The sequence below is a fragment of the Stenella coeruleoalba genome, assembly GCF_951394435.1.
Source record: "Stenella coeruleoalba genome assembly, chromosome: 15".
NCBI lineage: Eukaryota > Metazoa > Chordata > Mammalia > Artiodactyla > Delphinidae > Stenella > Stenella coeruleoalba.
Window position 1 is genome coordinate 81,611,440 of NC_137161.1, and position 23,647 is coordinate 81,635,086.

The 23,647-nt window shown below is 46.0% G+C and overlaps 1 protein-coding gene across 3 annotated transcripts; it reads right to left on the minus strand.

The window, feature by feature from the left end:
- Window positions 1-5,966: 5,966 nt before the first annotated feature.
- ZSCAN21 (zinc finger and SCAN domain containing 21) lies at window positions 5,967-15,256 on the minus strand. 3 transcript variants are annotated; one of them, XM_079943861.1, is made up of 4 exons: window positions 15,163-15,256; window positions 9,527-10,016; window positions 9,041-9,233; window positions 5,967-7,386 (listed from the first exon to the last, which is right to left on the minus strand). In XM_079943861.1, exons 2-4 carry the CDS (start codon window positions 9,917-9,919, stop codon window positions 6,551-6,553), a joined length of 1,422 nt encoding a protein of 473 aa, XP_079799987.1. In that variant the 5' UTR covers window positions 9,920-10,016; window positions 15,163-15,256; the 3' UTR covers window positions 5,967-6,550. The 3 variants fall into 3 exon arrangements, with proteins under 3 accessions (XP_079799987.1, XP_079799988.1, XP_079799986.1); XM_079943862.1 differs by having other exon boundaries at window positions 14,284-15,214; XM_079943860.1 differs by having other exon boundaries at window positions 9,527-15,214.
- Between the last annotated feature and the right edge of the window lie 8,391 nt (window positions 15,257-23,647).

Sequence of the window (23,647 nt, forward strand, 5' to 3'; positions counted from 1 at the left end):
AAAAGAAGCTAGCTTGTGTTCCCCATGGGGAGGGGTGAGGCACATGGTGGTCACGAAAGGCTTCATTGAGGAAACGGCATTAAAGCTGAGTTGAGAACGTGGGTTGGTAAATACAGACAACCCTTCCTCTTTTAGTCACCAGGGTGTGACCTCTCCTTCCCTCAAGACTCCAGCATATTCCCCTGGATACCGCCCCAGACTATCTCGACATTACAGTCACCGCCACCTTCATGCCCAGAAATTTCTGTGCTGCGTGTTGTTCTGTGCGGCACGATACTTAAGGCCAGGGGCAGGCAGGCATCGTCTAGACAAGACTGTCCAGAACCATGAAATACCACTGCCACCTCCCCCCACCTGCCCCCATCTGCCTTGTCACAGTGTGGACGCCAGGTGAAAAGTTCCAGTGAAAAGAAAGTTTATGTCATCTCTTCTGCAGGAAGAAGCTGATGCACCATCAGAATCATAAAGAGTAGCAAGTGACAAAAAGGTTGCTTTTAAAGCTACTAACATTACCTGTCATGTACCCCAAATTAAACACAGAATTTCTTAGTAATACTTATCTGCTCTAATTACACCATGGAAACACCGAACCCCAGCAGCTGCACGATTCCCTGGGGGTAGCCCCGCCCCATTTTCTTCATGTCTCACACCTATCCAGGAACTGTCACGCTGCCCTGTCACAGATTTCCGTCACTGACTCCACGATCTGCCATTAAGGCTTCTCCACACACCAGCCACCCCAGGACCCACCAGCACCTTCTCTCAAGAGTGTGCCACATACTCTCTCCACCCTGCCTTTGCTGGTACTGTTCCCTGTTTGCAGTGTCCTTCCCTCCTTTCCCTGGTTGCTAAAATCCTAGTACGTTCGTATCAGGGGAAAAGCATTCCAAGCAGAAGGAACAGCAGCTGCAAAGGGCTCTTGAAGAGGACCGTGTTTGCCACATCCCAGGAACAGCGAGAGGCATTGAAATCTAGAAAGGGTTGCATTCTGAAAGTCAGATCATCATTTGGGAGGGGGTTTTCTCACACAGAATTCTTTTTTTTTGTGGTACGCAGGCCTCTCACTGTTGTGGACTCTCCTGCTGCGGAGCACAGGCTCCAGACGCGCAGGCTCAGCGGCCATGGCTCACAGGCCCAGCCGCTCCGCGGCATGTGGGATCCTCCCGGACTGGGGCACGAACCTGAGTCCCCTGCATCGGCAGGCGGACTCTCAGCCACTGCGCCACCAGGGAAGCACTTTTTTAAAATAAATTTATTTATTTTTGGCTGTGCTGGGTCCTCGCTGCTGAGCGGGGGCTCCTCTTCGTTGCCGTGTGCGGGCCTCTCATTGCAGTGGCTCCTGTGGTTGTGGAGTACAGGCTCTAGGCACACGGGCTTCAGTATCTGTGGCTCACGGGCTCTAGAGCACAGGCTCGGTAGTTGCGGCGCACGGGCTTAGTTGCTCCGCGGCATGTGGGATCCTCCCAGACCAGGGCTCGAACCCGTGTCCCCTGCATTGGCAGGCGGGTCTTCAACCACTGTGCCACCAGGGAAGCCCTCACACAGAAGTCTTGATCCTCAATCCAGTTGAAACTGATGGAAAATTTCCCTAGTTATTACATGCAAGGGTAACTGCTGGCATGAATCTTTTCATGTCTTTTCACATCTGACTCCCCAGTGCATCTTCTACTAAGCAGCAGCCTGTGTGGGCATCCATGGGTCTCCTCAGCATGAATCCTCCACTGCCTCACCAAGGCTGGCCCTTCGGCAAAGGCTCTGTATTTGTTTGCTTGAGTTTGTGTGTGTTTTTAAAAAACTTTATTGATAAATAATCCATACACCATATCGAGTGGTTTTTAGTATCGAGTTGTGTAACCATCACAATTTGAGAACATTTCATCCCCCTAAAAAGAAACCCCATACCCTTTAGCAGTCACTCCCCACTTCCCCCTAGCTGCCCCAGCCCTAGACAACTGCCGGTCTACTTTCTGTCTCCATGGATTTGCCTACTGCGAACATTTCACATAACTGGACTCATAATTATATATGCGGCCTTTCGTGTTTAGCTTCTTTTGCTTAGTACAATGACGTCAAGTTTCATCTATGTATGTTGTAATGTGAATCTGCACTTCATCCTTTTTATGGCTAAATAATATTCCATTGTATGCATATACCACATTTTGTTTTTTCTTTCATCCACTGATGGAAACATTTGGGGTTTTTCTTCTTTTTGGCTATTATGAATAATGTTGCTTTGAACATTTGTATACAAGTTTTTTGTTTGTTTGTTTTTTGCGGTACGCGGGCCTCTCACTGTTGTGGCCTCTCCCGTTGCAGAGCACAGGCTCCAGACGCGCAGGCTCAGCAGCCATGGCTCACGGGCCTAGCTGCTCCGCAGCATGTGGGATCTTCCCGGACCAGGGCACGAACCTGTGTCCCCTGCATCGGCAGGCGGACTCTCAACCACTACGCCACCAGGGAAGCCCTGTATACAAGTTTTTGTGTAAATGTTTTCATTTCTCTTGGGTATATATCTAGGGTAGCAATTTCTCAAACACTCTGTTTAAACTTTTGAGGAAATGCCAGGCTGCCTTCCAAAGTGGTTGTCCCATTTTACATTCTCACCAGCAGCATATAAGCTTCTGATTTCTCTGCATCCTCAATACTTGATATTATCTTTTTTATTATAGCCATCCTAGTGGGTATGGTGTGGTCTCATTGTGGTTCTGATCTGCATTTCCCTCATAGCTATGTTGAGCACCTTTCCATGTACTTGTCCGTTTTTGTATCTTTTGTGGAGAAATGTCTATTTAGATCCTTTGCCTATCTTTTAATTGGTTGTCTTTTTTTTTTTTGCAGTACCCGGGCCTCTCACTGTTGTGGCCTCTCCCGTTGCGGAGCACAGGCTTCGGACGCGCAAGCTCAGCGGCCATGGCTCACGGGTCCAGCCGCTCCGCGGTATGTGGGATCTTCCCAGACCGGGGCACGAACCCATGTCCCCTGCATCGGCAGGCGGACTCTTAACCACTGCGCCACCAGGGAAGCCCTTGGTTGTCTCTTTTATTACTCAGTTGTAAAATATATTCAACATAAAAGTGCCTTATCATATATACATGATTTGCAAAAATGTTCTACCATTCTGTGAGTTGTCCTTTCACTTTCTTGACGGTGTCCTTGGAAGTACTTTGATGATGTCCAGTTTCTCTTATATTTCCTTTGGTTCTTTATGCTTTTGTTATCTGTATTAGGTTAGACAGAGAGGTGGAAGCATCGCTGTTCACATATACTGGGGGTAGGATTGCTGGATAAGATGCCCAGTTACATCTGAATTTCAGATAAACATTGAATAATTTTTTTAGCATAAGAAGTATGTTCCAAATATACTGTTTACCTGGAATCTAAATGTGCTTTTATTTGCTAAATCTGGCAGCCCTAGCCAGGGGTCCAGTGTACATGTGTATCTGTGTGTGTCTAAATGTGTGTCCGTGTGTGACATATGGGGCAACACTCACAAGCATCTTCAGACCAAGCCAGCCTTGCAGCCCCCTGGGACAGTGTCCTTCCCAGCCCACCAGGGGTCCTCAGCCACTCTCTTGGAGCCAAGCAGGAACTGGTCTCCTAACCATGGGAGGGGGGAACTGGGACTGAGCAGAGGTCAGGTATACCAGCTTCCCCCATTTGTGATCTCATGTCTCTGAAGGTCCCCAGCAGACCTGAGCACTGGCTGCCTACAGAAGAACCAGCTCAATAATGCGTCTCTTACTGGCTTATTCCTCCTCTCTCTCTCCTTGCTTCCTCTGGTCATCTCCCTAAGTAACCTATCTGCCCCCATGCCCTGGTCCTGGGCTCTGTTTTAGAGGAACTCCAAACTATGACAGTTGGTAGTGGGAGTGCCCTAGAAATGGAGCCCTCGGGATGGGATTCTGGAGCGCGTCACTTGCTGGTCAGATGGTAAAAAAGGAGCCTGGTGATAAAGGTAACGGTGGCAACCCCTGGCGCTCTACCCCATGGCAGCTGCTACTGTTCCTACTAGTTCTGGCAAGAGATGAGGCACAGGCACCAGGGAAAGCATCAGCTTATGCAATAGTTCTATATAACCCAAGCATTACTGGGAGAGTGGCAGTTATAAGGGCTGCAGAGTTTCTCTCTCTCAAGCTTTGAAGAAAGGAAATGATAGACTTGGGTCAGCCAACTACCAGTTCAGGGCCTGTTGTGACAGCCGGAAGTCCTCCATGGCAGCGTTGGAGGAGAACCGCACCTTGTGTACTGAGAGCAGACTGGCCTGAAAACCAGGCGCAGGATTTAACTGTCAGGGTGGCAGAACTGCAAAGGTGGCTAAATGAAAAGCCTCACCAAGTCACTGATGCCAAAATTCCAGGCCCTGATCGGGAAAGACTGGGATCCTGATGTATGTGACACTTGGGTAGGTGTGCCTGAGCACCTGGAACCCTAAATTCCCAAGCCCTCTGGCCTAACAAAAGCACCTCCCTTCCCCCTTGATACAGGAAAGGAGCCTCTTTTTGCCTGGAAACCATGCAAAAATCTCACCTGAGGCAGATGCCTCTCAAGATAATGCTCATTCTCCTCAAGATCCGTCCCCGCCTTCCCCAATACATACAGACCGCGATACCGTGATTTATAACAACACGATTTAGTCATTCAGGCGACCTGAGCAGGTCCAGAAGTCCCAAGGTGTGTAAGCAGGAGGCTCAGGCCTCACGTTTCCTACCTTTGCTGACCTGCTGCCTCCCTCTGCTCACACCTGTGGATTCATTCCCCTTTGACTTGGTGGAAGGAACAAGGAGGGTTTGTGTTTCACAGAGGGATCAGCTCAGTATTTTGGTGTGTGAACCAAAAATGTGCTGATTCACACGGCCTTGTTCAGGAGTGGCCCTAAAGGCCAGAGTGAGGGGAAGGAATCTGGTGGGCAGAGCTGTGAGCAGTCTATCTGGCACCAACTTTCCATGGAGGGAGAAGTGGCCTCCCGGGCTGTGACTTGTCTAGACAAGGGGTCTGCAAAGAATAAGGCTGAAAGCCTGGAGACAAGGAGACCACAGGAAGACTTCAGCTCGCAGATGGACCAATGGGAGCTGAAAGGAAGTATGTGGACCTTTGCGTCACAGTAACACCCATCAGAAACTACCACTGCAGAGTCAGGAAGGTGAGTGGCAGGACAGATGGGGGGCCCAGTCCACTCTCAGCAGAGGAGGACGAGGGCTCAGCAGGCTCAGCCTTCATCTGGAGCAGTTTCGGAGGGGGCCCTACAGAGAGCCAGCTGCTACCTAATCACTAAATTCTCTGCGGCCTCCGGGACGGTTAATATACAAACAGGATGGCTCACACGAAACGTCCAGTCAAAGGAGCTGGCAGGGACGTCCAGATCGTCGGCAGGCCACCAGAACAGTAAGAACCCTTCAGATTTCAAGCACTATTGATTCTTTTTCAGTAGTGACCCCCCCCCCCACCGCCCTAATATTTTGGCTGCTGCACAGACTCATTACCTGTAGTTTAATCTGATCCCAGGATGGCATACGAGGCAGTTTCCAGCGATCAGAACTGGTACTAGACATGACACTTTCTTGCTGTCCCCAATCCTGGCATGTCAGGTTTGCGTGACCACTAGGGCTGCAGCAGCAGACAAAGAGATATTTCAGTGACTACTAATAAGAGGTAGAAAAAACTCACAATATGAAGATAAGCAAATGATAGGAGCAAAGAGTGAAGTTGTTGGGTTTCCAGGTAACAGGAGGACCAACTGGCCAAAAGCCATACCTTAAATCAAAGAGTTTGCAGTCACAGGGAAAAAAACAGGATGGATTTAAGGTAATCATATTGTGTATTATTGGCTTCTGGAATTTAGTAGGAAGCTTCTCAAGGAGTCAGATTTTCACAGACTTCGGCAGAGACACGAGTATACATGCCCCAAAAGCATGAGGCTGACAAAATGTTCCCAAATGCTGGAAAAACGTGTTCTGTATGCAGGAAAAGCACGATGAAGACTAAGCTGCAGCTACCCTGCACACCCTGCTGCAATTTCCTCACACACACACTCACAATCACTGAAAGTTCTATTTACCCCAAATCCAAATTTTCCAAAAGCAAAACCAGTAGGAAGTTTCCTCTCTAGAATAGTGTTGAATAACTAACATACAATTTTTTAATAAAATAGTCCTGAGGCATCACAAGATGTTTTAAGTTTATTCTGAATCGGATTAAACTGTGTTCAACATGGCTCATTTCTTTACAAATCATAATTCTTGAATATATGTTAAAACAGTTAAACAGTTTTAATGTTTCCTTCTTAATTATACCAGATACACAGCACTTTAACTATACAAAAGGCAATGTCCGCATGGTTTATGGGACTTGAAGTGCGGTGAGGGGACCCTGCTGCAGCCAGCGGGCAAGGTGAGGAACCCGCCGCGTCCCCGCCTGAGCTCTCACTGTCCCCTCGACGTCGAGTGAAACGAAATCTACCCCCGAGTTTACATTGCAATTACTGGGCTTTCTCCCTAGCATTCACGTTCTGAAGTTAAAAAAACAAAAACCATCAAGAGAGCATACCTGACAGTTAAGGCCCTTCTCCCTCTGCAGTGTGGACTCTCTGATGTTTGGAAAGATTGGACTTACTACAGAAGGTTTTCCCACAATTATTACACCAATAGGGCTTTTCCCCGGTATGGATTCTATGGTGTTTATTAAAATTGGAGCTGTGGTTGAAGGCTTTCCCACACTCCTTACATTTATACGGCTTCTCTCCAGTGTGGAGTCTCTGGTGAGAACTAAGACCCGCGTGCTGACTAAAGCTCTTCCCACACTCGTTACACTGATACGGCTTCTCCCCAGTGTGTATTCGATAGTGTCGAATGAGGCTGCCTTTCCCGCTGAAGGCTTTGCCGCAATCTTTACACTGGTAAGGAGCCTCTTCAGTGTGCATTCGCTGATGTTTAAGGAGGTCCGAGCTCTGACCGAAGGCTTTTCCACACTTACAGTCATAGGGCCGGTCCACCAAGTGTGTTCTGTAGTGAAGGGTCAGGTTGGAGCTGTGGCTGAAAGCTTTCCCACATTTGGTGCACACATATGGTTTCTCCCCAGTGTGTGTTCTCCGGTGTTTAGTGAGATTTGAGCTATTACTAAAGGCTTTCCCACACTCAGCACATATGTAACGTCTCTCTGCTGGGGCAGGTTTAGTCATTACTTCTCTACCTTTTGAGGGACCTTTGTCTTGGAGAGGAATTTTTGTTCCTCTTCCCTTTTCCAGGTTAACCCACTGCCTTTCTAACCTGGCCTCACATTTGTTGGCAATAATCATGGGAATAGAATCCCTTCTGAATCCTTCTGCGTGAAATTCTTCAGAACTTTCCTGCTTATCTGTTGATTCCTCATTCTGGGTGTTCGACTTACGATCTGAAACAGTAAGTAGAATAAGGACATGTCAGTTGTTTCCTGTCCTGAGAAGAAACTGTTAAATGAGAAATAGAATCACCAGGTGACACTGATGGATTCTAAGGGGTAACCAAATATTGCTCTATGAAGTTACAGTATCACACTAATACAAATAAGTCATTATCAGATCTAGTTTACGATGCCAAACTTTCATGCAAGCCCCCTGCCAGAAGCTATCATGGTATGAGAAGTACATGGTGTTCTCTGCCAGGAGAACTTCGGGTATAGAGGGCAATTAGGCAAAACCAAGCATACTGAGACAGCAGCAAAGGAGATGGGTGATGCTCAGGTAGAAAGAAACAAGAAAGAAAGACTGTGGAAGGGTCAAAGTTGATAAAGGAAAATAAAAAGGATAATTAAGGGAGAAGAGGCTAGTGGCAAACTCACAAAATCCTTATTCTCACAAAAGCTGAATATAAAAGCAATAAAAGAGAACGTTTGGTCCACTTATAATCATTCTAGTCCCAGATCCTTACTAATTTGAATGACAGTACTTAACTCCCATGAGGGTTTAATTCTCATCATTTCACCTACATTGGCTATGTCTTATCATTCTCTTAGTTATAAAGTAACTGTCAAAATCAGACTGAAGCAGTTTAGCTTTTTTAGAGCACTTCACGAGGCAGTCACACCTCTTAAAAGTTCACCTAGGGCTTCCCTGGTGGCGCAGTGGTTGAGAGTCCGCCTGCCGATGCAGGCGACACGGGTTCGTGCCCCGGTCTGGGAAGATCCCACATGCCACGGAGCGGCTGGGCCCGTGAGCCATGGCCGCTGAGGCTGTGCGTCCGGAGCCTGTGCTCAGCAACGGGAGAGGCCACAACAGTGAGAGGCCCGTGTACCGCCAAAAAAAAAAAAAAAAAAAAAAAAAAAAATCTACCTAACCATCCACGTACACAGAAAAGGGGAGTAAGAGAAATTCACACTGAAAAATGGGCTCCCTTTGAGAACTGTCATCCCTCCGCAAGTCCAGAAGCCTCAGTCAACAAGGTACTTTCCTCTAAGCCACTTTCTCCTCGTCCCTGTCTCTCTCTCCACCCACCATCTATTTCCCTCCTCTGCTACCAGCTGCTTCTAGGCTCACCCCCTCCTCACTGTCCACTGCTGACTGAAGCAGCAGCTAAAATCCCTTTCAGTCCCTATGATGAGCAGTCACTTGGCTACACGTACAGATCTCCCTTCAAGTTGCCATGAACTATGTGTGGGAAGTAAATAACTTAAGAAAAGTTAAACATTTTAAATAGCTTAATGAGGCATAAGTTGAAAAAGAAATTACCAGGACCATTTCTGCATAATCCCGAACTGATCACAGCAGGTTCACTAAGTCATTAACAAATGAACCAGCACCACCTCTTACTGATTCATTCAAGCTGTCCTCGCTTCCATGAACAGTCCCCTTACTAAACTCACTTCAACTCTCCCTTTACGAGCGTGTCATCTGTTCCCACGCCAGGACTGACTGAGACACACCTGAGGGAGGAAAGGAACTCATTCTGCCTTGTCAGCCAGACCAGTTGAGTCAGCCTAGGGGGTCCACCTCACAACCAGGAATTAGGACGAGTGTTTCTTCAACCACAAAGGCCCGGGCACCGAGTGGGGGCCTGACAGATGGTCCTACCTTGAACCTTTCTCAGCTCTGGAGTGAAGTCCTCCTCTTCACCAGTCTCTTGGATGTAGAGGGGCCCCCAAGACTCATATTTGTAACTGGTCTCCACAGACCGTGGCTGCGGGCTGCTCAGGGATTCCTCCACTGTTCCTGAGGATGCCATCTTCTCCCACCACTGTTTCTGTTCACTGGGAGGCGGTGAGGCCTAGAGACAATTAGGAATGGCTGGGTCTGTGCACAGCTCACTTTAAGAACCAGAACAAAAGAAAACCTCAGGACAGCTATGTAGAACCTCTAGGAAAGAGAAAAGCATCCATCCCATTCAACTCCCAAGGGTAATTCCCTAATTCCATATAGGACAGCAGAAGAAAAATAGGAGGAAACATGGTCTAACTCAGCGGAAGGTCCATTCAGTTATTCTCAGTGTGTGAACAAACCCGCTCCTGCCTGGACTGCTACGCTTCCGACCTCACAGAGTAAAAGGTCTCCCCAGCCTACCTGCTGTGCTGGCTCATCCAGCTCTCGCTCCAGATCTTCCAGGAGAGTGACGGCCTCTTCAGCGCTCTCCGGGCAGTGCTCCTGCACCCAGGCCTGGAGCTCCTGGGGCAGGATGGTCAGGAACTGCTCCAGCACCAGCAGCTCCAGGATCTGCTCCTTGGTGTGAATCTCAGGCCGCAGCCACTCACAGCAGAGCACCCGGAGCTGGCTGAGGGCCTCCCGAGGGCCAGGGGTGTCATGGTACCCAAACTGCCTGAAGCGCTGGCGGAATGTCTCCAAGCTGGGAAGGCGCTTCCCTTTCTCCTCCTCCTCGACCTTCACAATCACAGGCCCCTGCTCTTGTGGAGTTCTAGGGCCCAGAACTGTGGCCATGCCCAGTACCTTGGTCATCATATAGGTACTCCAGAAACAGTGTCACTAAAATGGGGCTCTGTGTAGCAGGAGTACTGGTTCCTTTGGGTTTCTGGTTCTTTAGGGCTACACGTTAAACCTATGAAAATATGGTTACCATAAAATTACCAAAAGAAAAAGTATGTATGCTTTTTGGTCTTTATAGCCACACCTTTAGCACAGGAAATTGTGGAAATTATGGCCATCGTAAAACTACCATATAACAATGACTGTCAAATATCTTTCTGGAGTCAGCTCAGGATATCCTATTTTGATTTGACTTTGCCTCCACTCTCTGAAAAAGTGCACTGTGGCTCAACCCCGCTCCTGCATATATGTCTGAAGAAAACGAAAACACTAATTCAAAAATATACATGCACCCCAATGTTCATAGCAGCATTATTTACAATTACCAAAATATGAAAGCAATCTAAGTGTCCATCAACAGATAAACAGATAAAGAAGATGTGGGGTGTGTACGTGTACACACACACACACACACAAAATGGTATACTAGTCAGCCATAAAAAAGAGTGAAATTTTGCCATCTGCGACAACATGGATGGACTTGGAGGATATTACGTTTAGTGAAAAGTCAGAAAGAGAAAGACAAATACTGTATATTGTCACTTATATGCAAAACCTAAAAAAAAAAAAACTAGTGAATATAATAAAAAAGAAACAGACTCACAGATACAGAGAACAAACCAGTGGTTACCAGTGGGGTGAGAGAATGGGGGAGGGGCGATATAGGGCTGGAAATTAAGAGGTACAATCCACTATGTATAAAAGAAATAAGCTACACGGATATACTGTACAGCAGAGGGAATATAGCCAATATTTTATAATAACTATAAGTGGAGTATAATCTTTAAAAATTGTGAATCACTATGTTGTACACTTGTAACTTATATAATATTGCACATCAACTATACCTTGATTTGGGAAAAAAAAAAAAAAAGCACTGTGGTGTAAGCTTAAAACTAAATTTAAATTAACTTTGCTCCAAAAATTGTTTCAGAATCTTACAATTCCTGAGATCTCAACAGACCATCTACTGGCCAAATGAAGTCTGTCTAAACCTACAACTTTTAGCTTCAGCATTAAAAATTTACTAGTCAAATGACAGGCTAGTTAGCATAACCAGGAATCATGTTAGAAGCCTGGAATTAATTAGCATATTTTTAAATGATTGAGCATAGTTAGTGATATAATTTGAGCTTCACTTGACCCATTTTAAGCAGGGCATACTCTTGTTTTAAAATGCCATTTATGTTTAGCTTTCACAGAAAGACCAGTGGAATGACAAGAGATTAGACTAAAAGTAACCTACGTTCTTTCAGAGGTATTTCTTTTGATGAGACACATACTGCTGAGAGGAAACTGAAGGGAAAAATTAAACCACAATAGACAATACAAAAGATGTTTAAGAGTATTTTTTCTTTTAAATTTTAAATATTATATATATCTGTCAGCTGATACATTAGAATACTGAAAACATCTATAGTAAATATAATTACTTCCATTTTCTTCATATACCAAAAAAGTGAAATCCACTCACTCAACATTTGCTGAATACCTGCCATGGGCTCGATGCTAGGACTGCAGGGATGCCTAAAACAGATACACGCCTACTCACAGAGCTTTCAAGTTGTGGGGGAGATGGAAAAGAAGTGAGTAAACAGACAACAGAATCAGTCTATCATTCTTGGCATTCATTAAATATAGTACTCTGAAAGAAAACTACGTAAGTTAATTAATCTTACACACTTGTGACTGGCCTTCCTGATGAGCATGTTTTCAAACTCTAAGCAGCACCTTTCCTGTCACATAGGTGTTCCCATACTGAATTTGAATAATCTAGACCAAGAAAACTCCAGCAGTCTCAAGAAAGAGCCAAACACATAAAAAATCTATGTGGGTGTTCATTACATGAAATTATATTGATAACAATGGTAGAGAACATAAAAAGGATGTATAAATGGCTTATAAAAGCTGAAGACGAGGGAACAGGAGTTGCAGATAATCTAAAGCTAAGGCATTTAAAAAGTTGAGTATGCTAATTTCTAACATGCGTGTCAATCTCCATGGATCTGGCTTGAGAGCACTTGAAATATCATCTTGCACACACACTCATAATATACACACAATCACAATGAAGGAAAAAGATAAAAACACAAACAGTGATATTTCTGGGTTACAGAATTACGAATGATTTCAATTTTTTAAAGTCTTTTTTTTATTTCCTACATTTTCTATAATGGGTATTATTACTTTTGTAGCCAGAAAATCATAAAATCTCCAAAGGAATCATAAGCAGTTTTTAATAAATAAAATAGATTTTACTTCTAATGCCCAAATTCCATGCCCTTCAAAAAAAGAAACCCAGAAAAACAAACAAGCAGCAATTCCAGCCCATGCAGGACCTTCCAAAAAAGGTACATTTATGTTACAGCTTTTCTATCAGATGTTTAGTTTCACACATTTAGTAAATATGTATTAAAAACATGTATTTTATATGACTCTTCCCCTTTATTTTTGTAATCAATTTTGGTAATTAAAAAAATATAGGAAGTGGGGTTCTAGGAATAAAACCTCAATACGTAACCTTGCTTTTACGAGAAAGTCAATAATTATCAGCTGCTAATTAGTTCAGAACTCTTGGGATGCTAGCTGGGACTCCCCTCTACTGTACCCAAATTCTGAAGCATCCTATGAGGTGCCAACAGGTATTCCAACACAGTGGACCAGCATCAGCACTGAACACTCGTTTATGCTATCCTCTGCACCCAGTACACTACTGAAAGCTCCCAAGTTCAGAATTACTTGAAAACTGAGCGGGGGGTGGGGGGGTGGGAAGCACTGTCATCTAGTCTCTTAAAATAAAGGCATTAGCACCAAAGGCTAAAATAACCTAAATATAGATGTAGTAGCGCTGGGAGCATTCCTTAGAAATCCTTTCAAGTGGACCTCCTAAGTGTTGGAATAACTTTGTAACATAACTGGTTACAAAATTTCCCACTCTCTTCATAGGAGGGCACCCCAAGAACAGGAAAGACTGCTCAGCTTCTGGGATCCAGCCTGGGAAACTCTGCAAGACACTAGGAGTTATAACCCAGCACAGGAGGCATTAAACAGTGAGTGTCCTGTATCATGTTCACATGGGATCTGTTCCCAGAAGTTGGCGAGTTCAAACTCACAGATGCCACTATATCACACAATCGCCTTTGCAAAACACATACACAGTCATAATTAAAGAAGAAAGTTTCCCTAGATGTTGCTGCTGGGCAACTGGCTGGGCTGGCTCAATAGCTCAGTGGTTTATTCTAGCACACCAGTTTTGCAGTGCCCACAATTCAAATTCATGCCTCAGCAAGGCCACAGACAAGTGGAGGGCTGGGTGCTTGAAGCCTTCTTCCTAACTGTACTCACTCTCTTTGGAGAGTTCATCCAGTCACGTGGCTTTAAGTACCATCTATATACTCAACAGCCGCCAATTTATCTGCAGCCTGGACCTCTCTTCTGAACTCCAGACTCACATAACAAACTACCCACTTGACGTTGCCACCAGCATGTCCAGTGGCATCTCAAGTTTAACACGCCTGAAACTGTACTTCCCATCTTTCACCCAAAGCTGCTCATCTTAGTTAATGGCAACTCCACCATTTTTTCCGGACCAAAAAAACCTGGGGACCCAATTCCTCCTTCACAGAATGCACACAACTCATGAGCAAATCTCTACAACTAAGAGATTCAGAGTTCGCTACCTCCAGCACTTGTGTCCCACCAGTCCATCATCTGTTGCCTGTTAAATACAACTCAGATCACATCATTCCTCTGCTCACACCTTTCAAGGCTTTGTGTGTCATACAGATTAAAAGCCAAAATCATCACAAGGCCAACAAGGTCTCAAAGATTTCAGCCCCTGTTGCCTCTCAGATCTCCTTGTCTCTTGTCTGCCTCTAGCAAAGCCAGTATTGGTCATGACCACACTGGTCATGTAGAGTTTGTCTAAAGGTTCATTTAGGGATGCCCTCAAGGTCTTAGCTTTCGAATTTTTAATAAGGTGCTTATAAAATAAAAAAGCATGTGAATAGAAAACAGAGGCTTCATTACTCACACTGTCTTCATCCACAGTGAACTATTTTAAGCTCGCTAGAATGTTTAGCACGAGAGGCCCATCAAGGAAAAGTTCACGATCTACTACAAGCAGAGGCCTTTGTTCTGTTCCGAGGTTTTTTCCCCCTCTTTTATGCCGATTTCCCAAAGCTTATATGCCCTTATCAAAGTGCCCCAAATCCATTCTAGAACAAGATGAGGCATAAATAAACCAAATTATTACAGTCTAACAATTTAACACGACTTACCAATTAATGCTAGAATGCTTCTGACATACTCATTCTGTACCCGAAAACTCCTACGCAGGCAAACTTGATAATTCATGAGGCACAGATTTCTACTGCTGGACAGTTCTAATTGTTACAGGTTTTCTTTAAACTGCGCCAAATTCTGCATCACTTTTTATCTTCTTTCTTCACTGATCCTAGTTTGGTCCTAGACCAAAACTTACTTTCTCCGTTGTAGGCTTCCAATACCTGAAAGCAGTTCTCTTTTCTTCACAGTTCTTTCAATTGCTCCTTATATAAGAAGTTTCCAAGTACCTCACTCACCAGATCACCTTTCTCTTGACAAACTATTTATAAATAAATGGTCCTCTAAAAATGTGTTTCCAAACTGGAGCAGATCCCTGTTACGTGCTTTCTAACCTGAACAAAGCCCTCCCTATTCCCTCCCTTGGAACAGATACTACCCAGGACTTCTGAGGCCCAGTTTCTCACACGAGGTCCCCAACCCCCTCGGGCGAATTCTTATCAATTAGCCTTTAATTCGGACCGCCTACCGAGAGGCAGGGAAAAAGAGAAAGCAGCCCCGCTCAGACTGACGGGCCGTTCGGCTCAGGGAGCGCAGAGAAAAACTGCTCTGGAACACGAAAGAAACCAACTTTCACCTTTTTAAACCCCTGGGGGTGTGCGCAGTGTGGGGGCGGGGGGAATGCTTTCAAGGGAGCAAACGCCTCCGCCGTCTGGGGCTGGGCAGGGACTGGGGGCTCCTCCCACCACCCTCCCAGGACCGGTCTGGGGAGTCCCCACAGGCCACAGCTGCCTAACCCACCCGTATCTCCCCGCACCCTTCGGCGGACACTCCCGCTTCCGCCCGCCACGCGAACCGGGGACCGGGAGGCTTACCGTGAGTAAAATCCGCTGGGGCCGCTGGAACACCTCGACGCGCACCGCCGCCGACGCAGCCGGAAGTGCGTCATAGCCCCGCCCACGGAGAGCTGTGCGGGGCCGCAGAGGCCCCTCTAGGAAGTTGGGAGGTCTTTTTTGGCATCTCGGTGTCTCGGGTACTCGGGAGGCTGAGGAGCGAAAGTGACTAGTGGAGGCGGCCTCGCAACGTGAACAGGCGGGGACCTCTTTCCCATTCCTTCTTTTTTTTAACCAAGGAGGGGTCGACCAGATGAAGTCTTGGCGGTTTTCGCACCCCGCCCCCGACGCCCCGGGCCAAGGGGAGGCGTGGGCTCGGCGCGGCGGCCTTGGTCCTCCTCGTGGACTTCAGAGGCCGGTTCCCCTGTGACCCTCAGGCCGGTCACCGCGTGAGAACTCGGTCCCCATTTATGGACAGAGCCCCACGCTTAGCCCACGATGCCCGAGATTCAGTTATCACACTCAGATGCCCGGCGGCATCCACCTGAAGTAGCTGTGCCCTTGGGGCTTTGCGGGTTCGAAACTTCCTGGGCAGAAGTCTCTGAGGCCGCCTTCCAGAAGCTCCTGATGCTGCAGGACTTTGTACAGAGGTCCTTGCCTACCTTTTCCCCCGCCGCTGTTGCTCAACTGCAGGTTACGGGACTGTAGATTCTCAATGTTTTCGATCTCAGCCCCACCCCATCTGGCCCTCACTGAGTTTGCTTTTGGCTGGTCCCTCAAAAGGCACACATGTTGAGGGACAGCAATGTGCCTGCGCAGGGAATACCGTGTCTGAATGCACCATAAATTTGTAGAGATGAGACGTTTTTCCCTGATGTTTTCTATGATCATTTAAATTAAAAAACAAAATTCAAAGACATACAAAAGATCAACAGTGAATCCCCTATGTACCAACTGACCAGTTTCAACAGTTATCACACAGTCAGTCTTGTTTCGTTCATTCCCCCACGCACTGGTCAGACGTCTAAGATGGGCCCCTTCTGGGTGGCAAACGTTAAGAGGAGTGTTCAAAACCCAGTGATCATCCAGAAATGATGAAATCATCAGGAGGTGTGAGCCCTGAACACCATGCCATTCCACCTAGGAGAATCTGGAGAATTTTTCTTACCTTAGGTAGGAGAGGACAAGGGGAGAATGAGAGACAAAGCAGTCTTAGTTTTCAAATTTGTGAAGTGTCATCACTTGAAAATGAAGTTTGTCTTCTGGGGCCCAGAGGACAGAACTAAGAGCAATGAATGGAAATGAAAGAAAAGTTCAATACAAGGAAGGACTTTCTAAGAGAGTTGCTCAAAAACGGCCACTTCCTGCATCATCTTGTGCTGCTTTGAAGTGGGAGAGCCCTGGGAATGGGGAGGACAGGAGTTTTGCAGAGTGAATTTTGGGGCTGGATGACCTACAGCTTGCCCCAGACTCCTGTTAGTTTTTCCCTTCACCTCCAGCCCCAATGGCATTCATTCACCATTACCACTCCCTCCACACACCTCCTCTGAGTACTTACTGTGGGCCGGTACTGTGTTAAGCACTTGGTTTCAATTCTTTATTGCCGCATAAAAAACTACCCCAAAACTTAGTGCCTTAAACACAACAATTATCCTGACTTCTTCTAACTCAGAGGCAGTAAGGGGCTTAAAAATATAGACTCTGAAGAAAGAGCCAAGTTTGGATCTTGACTTTCCCACATGTCACTTGTATGACACTGGAGAAGTTACTTACTTTCCTGAGCCCATGTTTCCTGATCTATAAAACAGAGATTTTAATATTTCACAGGGGTAAGTATTCTCAGGATTATGTTTCAAAGGATTGATAAATTGAAGATAAATGTGTGTAGCAGATTGTTTCTAAAAAATAGTCACAACTCCCATCCCACATGCTCTTTTGCAATGTGGCCAAGAGCTAGATAGAACAGAGTCACTCAGGCTGAGGGGGAAACCAGAAACCTCAGAAACCTGCATAGTTCTATGAGCCACACGTTTCATTGTTGTTTTTGTTGTTGTTTGTTTTTTTGGCCGCACTGTGAGGCTTGCAGGATTGAACCCGTGCCCTCTACAGTGAAAGCTCGGAGTCCTAACCACTGGACCACCCAGGAATTTCTGAGCCACACATGTATTGATGCCTTGGCAGCGCTCTGTCCAACCTCTTAGACAAAAGGATCTTTGCCGAGTCATGCAACCAGTAAGTTGTGATGTTGAGGCTTAAAGGAAATCCTTCCCGTTCCAAGCCCATTGTTGTTTCTACAGCAAAGGGCCTAGAGTTGCAAAATACTGATGGCAAGAGAGACCTTAGGGAAAAACTGGTTAAGTTCTTGTTTTCAGATGAAGAAACCCACCTGTGCCTGAAGAGGTCAGCTCCGAGGAACACTAGTGAGCTAATTAGTAGCAGAGCTGAGAGTAGAATCCAGATGCTCTAATTCAATCCTGTGTCCTTACTATATCTCAGCAGATTAAAAAGATCAATATGCTCCCATCCAAATCAGACTGTGGTCAAATAAGTTAACTTACATGATCCATTATCATCTATTGATATAACCATGGCCATATGACAAAACCACAAGAGAGCAGACGAAGGAAAAGTTAGCCATTGTGGCTGGTGGCTCTGCATTTCTTCTTCAGAACAGTTTAGACTTACAAGAACCTCATACTCTTCCAATGAATTCATTCAGCAAATACTAACCAAGAACCTACAATGTGTCAGCCATTGGGTTCAGGCACAAGGAGAAAATGAAAAATGAAAAATACACGTAGCTCTTGGCAGATATGTAAACAAATAACTATGGACATGGTCCATAATAATACACGGTCCATGATAATACAGACGAGACCAATAAATGGTGACTAAGTGACGTGTCATCTTGGGGATGCACAATGTGATGTCTCCTAACATGCAAAGCTCTGTGGCAGGGAGTTTATTAGAGGACAGTTCCCGCCTTTTGGAGAATTCTACTTGCTAAAAGTTCTTTCGATTAAAGCAAACATCTAGGGAAATTCCCTGGTGGTGCAGTGGTTAAGAATCCGCCTGCCAATGCAGGGGACACGGGTTCAAGCCTTGGTCCGGGGGGATCCCACATGCCGCGGAGCAACTAAGCCCGTGCACCACAACCACTGAGCCTGCGAGCCACACCTACTGAAGCCCTCGCGCCTAGAGCCCGCGCTCCGCAACAAGAGAAGCTACTGCAATGAGAAGCCCGCGCACCACAACAAAGGGTAGCCCCGGCTTGCCGCAACTAGAGAAAGCCCACACGCAGCAATGAAGACCCAACGCAGCCAAAAATAAATAAAATAAATAAATTAAAACAAACAAACAAAAAGCAAACATCTGCTTTCTTGTAATTTCAACTCATTGATCCTAGTCTTTTTTTTTTGGCTGCACCACAAGTCTTGTGGAATCTTAGGTTCCCAACCAGGGATTAAGCCCAGGCCCTCGGCAGTGAAAGCGCGGAGTCTTAACCACTGGACCGCCAAGGAAGTCCCACATTGATCCTAGTCTTGATTGATCATTTTCTCTCACAAAATGCATGTAGTTGTTCTTGTCAGCCCTTCAAAATATTTGGAAACTACCATGTGTGACTGTCCCAAAAACCACCTACAACAGTTCTATGATCTTGTCTGAAAGTTGCTTCTGAATCTTGGAATGTGAAGTGTATAATGACCCTCTGAGAGTCCACGGTTCCTCATTTAAATGACCTCCATACTCTCCCACTTAACTTTCTCTGCATTACTCGGTTTTCTTTTGTCTTTTTTTTTTTAACTGGAGTATAATTGCTTTACAATGTTGTGTTAGTTTCTGCTGTACAACGAAGTCTTTTGTCTTGAAAGATTATTTGGTTTGAAAAAGAAAAAAACCCCGCTTTGTAGCAGAGGTCTGGAAAGGGAAAAGCTACGCTAGTTACTGCAGGTCTGGGCTTCCTCCCTCCTCTTCCAGCAGGGTGGTCATGGTTCTCTCTAAAAAGGTTGCTTTCTGGATCTTCCTCGCTCAGTCTCGCCATCACTTACTTTTGCTGCCATCACTATGCTTGGCCAGCAGAGGGTGATCAAACCTTCGTTTCTTTTAGAATAAGGCAAGCTCCTTACCCATCACAGCTCTGAAAACTTCCCTCTTTTCTTCCCAGAGGGAGTCCACCTGTACAGCCTGTTGGGAAGCTGCAAAGACATTCATTCAGCTAAAGAAAATGAAAAGAGAATAAAGGTGATGTAGTTAGACAACCCCATATCTTAGAGCTGGAGCGCTGTTGCTAATGTGCCTTGGAGGACTTGAAGACGCAGCTTAATTATCTGGAAAATGGGCATAATAATAACCTGCTCTGAGAACTTTAAAGCATTTGGATCACATGAGAGTGAACTAGCTTTGTAATTACCTGTACCAATAGTAAGGACATTTTCATCTTCAAAACTCTTGGCTACCATACTATTTCTGATCTCCGTTTTAATGTCAGTGCACTGCCCTTCCCCACCGCCCTGTCCTAGGATGTGGCTCTGCCCATCACAGGTCCTTTTTTGTTGCTGTTGTCCTACCTGCTCTGGAGAGGGCCACTTGCCTTCTTAACAAGAGACAGTAAAGTTTCCCGCCAAAGCTTTTACAAGAGCAGGTTGCCGGCTTGTTCCCCGTTGTTGGTGGAAGAACCCAGAAAAAAATTGCATAATCTCTGAGTAGAAGGAGATCACCAAGGGCATCTGGCCCAGCCCTCCCCCTTGCAAAATCCCTTCCTGCCCAGGACCCCTGGGTGTCATACCTGACCTGATTCGATGCAGACACCTGCTCTGGCTGGTTCTGCAATGAGGTTCCTTCTCCCAGCGTCTTCCACTAGGGCCATTCCTTCTGGGTGTGCACCTTGGGCCCTGCAGAACCCTGGGGCCACCAGTCATCTTCTTATCAGGAGTTGTACGGTTATCACAACTCACTAGCACAAGGCAGGCAAGTGTCTTGAGGAAGGGGTGCCTTTTTCTAATTTGTCCAAAGTCCTGGTAACAGCTGGGAAGAGCTGGCTTTACTTATCTGCCTTACTCACTGCTGGACCTCTTTCTTTTTTATTATTCCTGACACCCAGCACATGGCCTGACAATAATGTTTGTTGAAAGGGATTTAGATTGATTTCTTGGAGGCATGCAGGACAAACTGAATGCCTCTTCTACATGACAGGCCTTTAGATACTTGAGGGCAGAGACCAAGTTCTCATACGTTTTCTCCTCACCAAGCAAAACCCTTTATTGCACATCTGAGGTGGTTTTGGTTTTACCATCCTGCGGTTGGTCTGTCTCTCTTTTAAAATGTGGAGTCCAGACCCAAATGCAGGGCGCACGATGACAGATGATCCAGATGGGGGGAGTCATGCTAGCACGTGTGTGTTCAAGCATCTGGAGTGGAGGCCGTGCCAAAGACACCTGAGACTTGGAGGCAGTGGTGGTGACTACTGGTGAAGGGATGTGCATAGTTTGGGACAAGAAAGGCCTCTTAAACCTGTGCAGTAATGCCCATGACTCCAGAGGAAATACCATTCCCCGGAGGATTTGGAATTGCAAGAGCTGAAGAAGGATTGGGGCAGGGGAAAGAATTGAGTAGGGATTAGTGCAGTTTGAGAGACTCAGAGGCCATGTGAAATTCTGTCCATAACATCGGGGACTGTCACGGGTCCCAAATTTTCACAAAGACCTGATTTCAAGGTAATGTCTTTTAGGGACTCATGGGATGGAGGACACTGCCAACATGTTTCACTTAAAGAAGGGAGACCTTTGTGAGGGGTAAATTAATATTCAGGAAAGAGTGAGAGGACCATGGAGGAAATAATAGCTAGTATATCTGGAACACATAGGTCAGGCACTGCTGTAGCTGCCTTACATGTAACGGCTCATTTAATGCTTACAACGCTATGTCCATTTTGCTGATGAGGAAACTAAGACACAGCACGTAAGTGGTAGATGAAGGATTTGATCCTGGGCACACTGGCTCCAGTGCCTGCGTGTGTAAACACTATGCTAGGCTGCTCCATAAACGTTGTGGGATCACAGAGGTGGCGTATGCAGGTGGGAGAATAACTGAGCTCAGAAAGGACATGAAGTAGTGGAAAGAACCTGATTGTTGGAGTCAGACACACCTCGCTTTAAATCCAGCTCTGCCACTCATGCATGGGATCAGCTGCTTCACGTTACGGGCCTCAGTGTCCACATCTGTATAATGGGGCAACTGTCTCTACAGAGTTGATGTATGGATTAGGGAAACCTCATGGTTGTTATTATTCAGGACCTGGTGAAGGAGGAAGAGAGAGAGGAGTTGATGGGCAGTGCAATGCAAACAACTCACAAGGTTTCAAGGAAATGTCAAGTGCTCTAGAAAAGTAAGGGAGAATGAAGACGAGAGAAAGGGCTCTGTCAAGAACACTGGTGACCCCTAATGGTGCCATCTAAGAGGCTGGGATGAGAGCCGAGTTACAAGGGAATTCCTTGGTGGTGCAGTGGTTAGGACTCCATGCTTCCACTGCAGGGGGCAGATCCCTGGGGAACTAAGATCTTGCATGCTGTACAACGTGGCCAAAAAATAAAAACACACAAAAAAAAGAATGTTAAAAAAAAAAGAACTGAGTTACAGGGGCTTTAAGAGGGAGGATATCAGCAGTGAAGAGATGAAAACAGCAGTTCTGGTTCACGTGGCAGAGGAATTTGGTAGCTAAAAGGAAGGGTCAAAGTCAAACCAAAGATTTGAAAAATTTGCTTTTGCTCCTTAAAGCTACAAGTTTGTGCTTATTTAAATGGAGAACAGGTACCGAGGGGTGAGGAGGAGGCTGGAGGCGCTCGAGAGCAAGGCCACATCCCTCGGAGGCAGCAGGGGCGGAGCTCCAGGGAGCAGGGAGGACCAGACAGCGAGGCGTCGAGATGGCCTGAGGCCCCTGGGAGAGCATAACAAGGGGGGTCTGCTGAGAAGGGGTGAGGTGAGGCCATGGTGGGCCTGGGAGCTTGGGGAGCAGGGAACACCCAGACAGCGGCCCCAAGACTACGGCAGAGAGGAGGGTAGGCTAGCAGGGGCGAGGGTCATGGAGGGGCCATGTCTGCAGATTTTCCCCGGGCAGCTTTCTGTAACTAAGGCACAGGAATGGAGGGAGGAGGAAGCTACCAGGGTTTGAACTGGACACAGTGAAAGGCTGAGATGCTCTTGGAAGGTAACCTTGACCCTTACGACTCCTGGGGCTCTTGTCTACACTGGGGACGCTGGAGTCTCTGGTCCTCTCCACACCCAGCCGTTAATAAACTCAGGACCAGAATCTCTCACAGGGCCCGTCGTCCACAGCAGTGACCAAGTTCAATAATGCACTGGACTTCTTCCAGCTTCTGTCTACCCTGCTGTTCTCTGAAATCATCTCCTAAAATAAATCAACTGCACACGAGCCCTGACCTCAGGTTCTGCTCTCAGGGAAACTAGGCTAAGATTGTTGGACAGTATAGGGTTTAGTACTACTGAATTAAGATTTGGTTGTGATACCTAAGTAAAAATACATTGCTTTTTCACACGTGCCACTTTTACTTTTTAAAAAATTTGTTTATCTCACCATAGCCCTGGAAAGCAAGTGAGGCAAGGGTTAGTATTCCTTTAGGATAAGGAAACTGAAGAGCAGAGGAAAACAGAACACTTTGCACTTCTCTCTAGTTTCTAAATAGGGTGGAAAAAAATCAATTATTTAAATGAGACAAAGTGAAAAAAATCACATTTTGTTTCAGTAAGTTATGCAAAAACAAGGTTATTAGGTTAGAGTTCATAGTTTGAAGGTCTAAAATATCAACTTTACATATTGCTCCTACTATTAGCATGTTCAATTTTTTAAGTCTCATAAAGTGGTCAAAGGTATGTTTTTGTTATTGGAGTATAGTTGATTTACAATGTTGTTAGTTTCTGCTGTACAGCAAAGCGAATCAGTTATACATATATCAACTTTTTTTTAGCTTCCTTCCCCATACAGGCCATTGTGTTCCCTGTGCTATATGGTAGGTACTTATCAGTTATCTGTTTTATATATAGTAGTGTGTATATGTCAATCCCAGTCTCCAAAGGTTATTTTAATTATTCCATCCTATGAAAAAATTGTTTTGGGGGATCATTAAAAAGCAACTTTAGGGCTTCCCTGGTGGCGCAGTGGTTGGGAGTCCGCCTGCCGATGCAGGGGACGCGGGTTCGTGCCCCAGTCCAGGAAGATCCCACATGCCGCGGCGCGGCTGGCCCCGTGAGCCACGGCCGCTGAGCCTGCGCGTCCAGGTGAGCCATGGCCGCTGAGGCTGCGCGTCCAGAGCCTGTGCTCCACAACGGGAGAGGCCACAACAGTGAGAGGCCCACGTACCTCAAAAAAAAAAAAAGCAACTTTATTCCATGGTTTTTCATTGTTGCCAAGAAGCTACCTAAGCGCTTGTGAAATTACCTACAACATGTCATTTGGGTGAGGATTGTGTCAGTTCTAGTTTTTAACTTTGAAATTATACTTTTTTCTTTACCC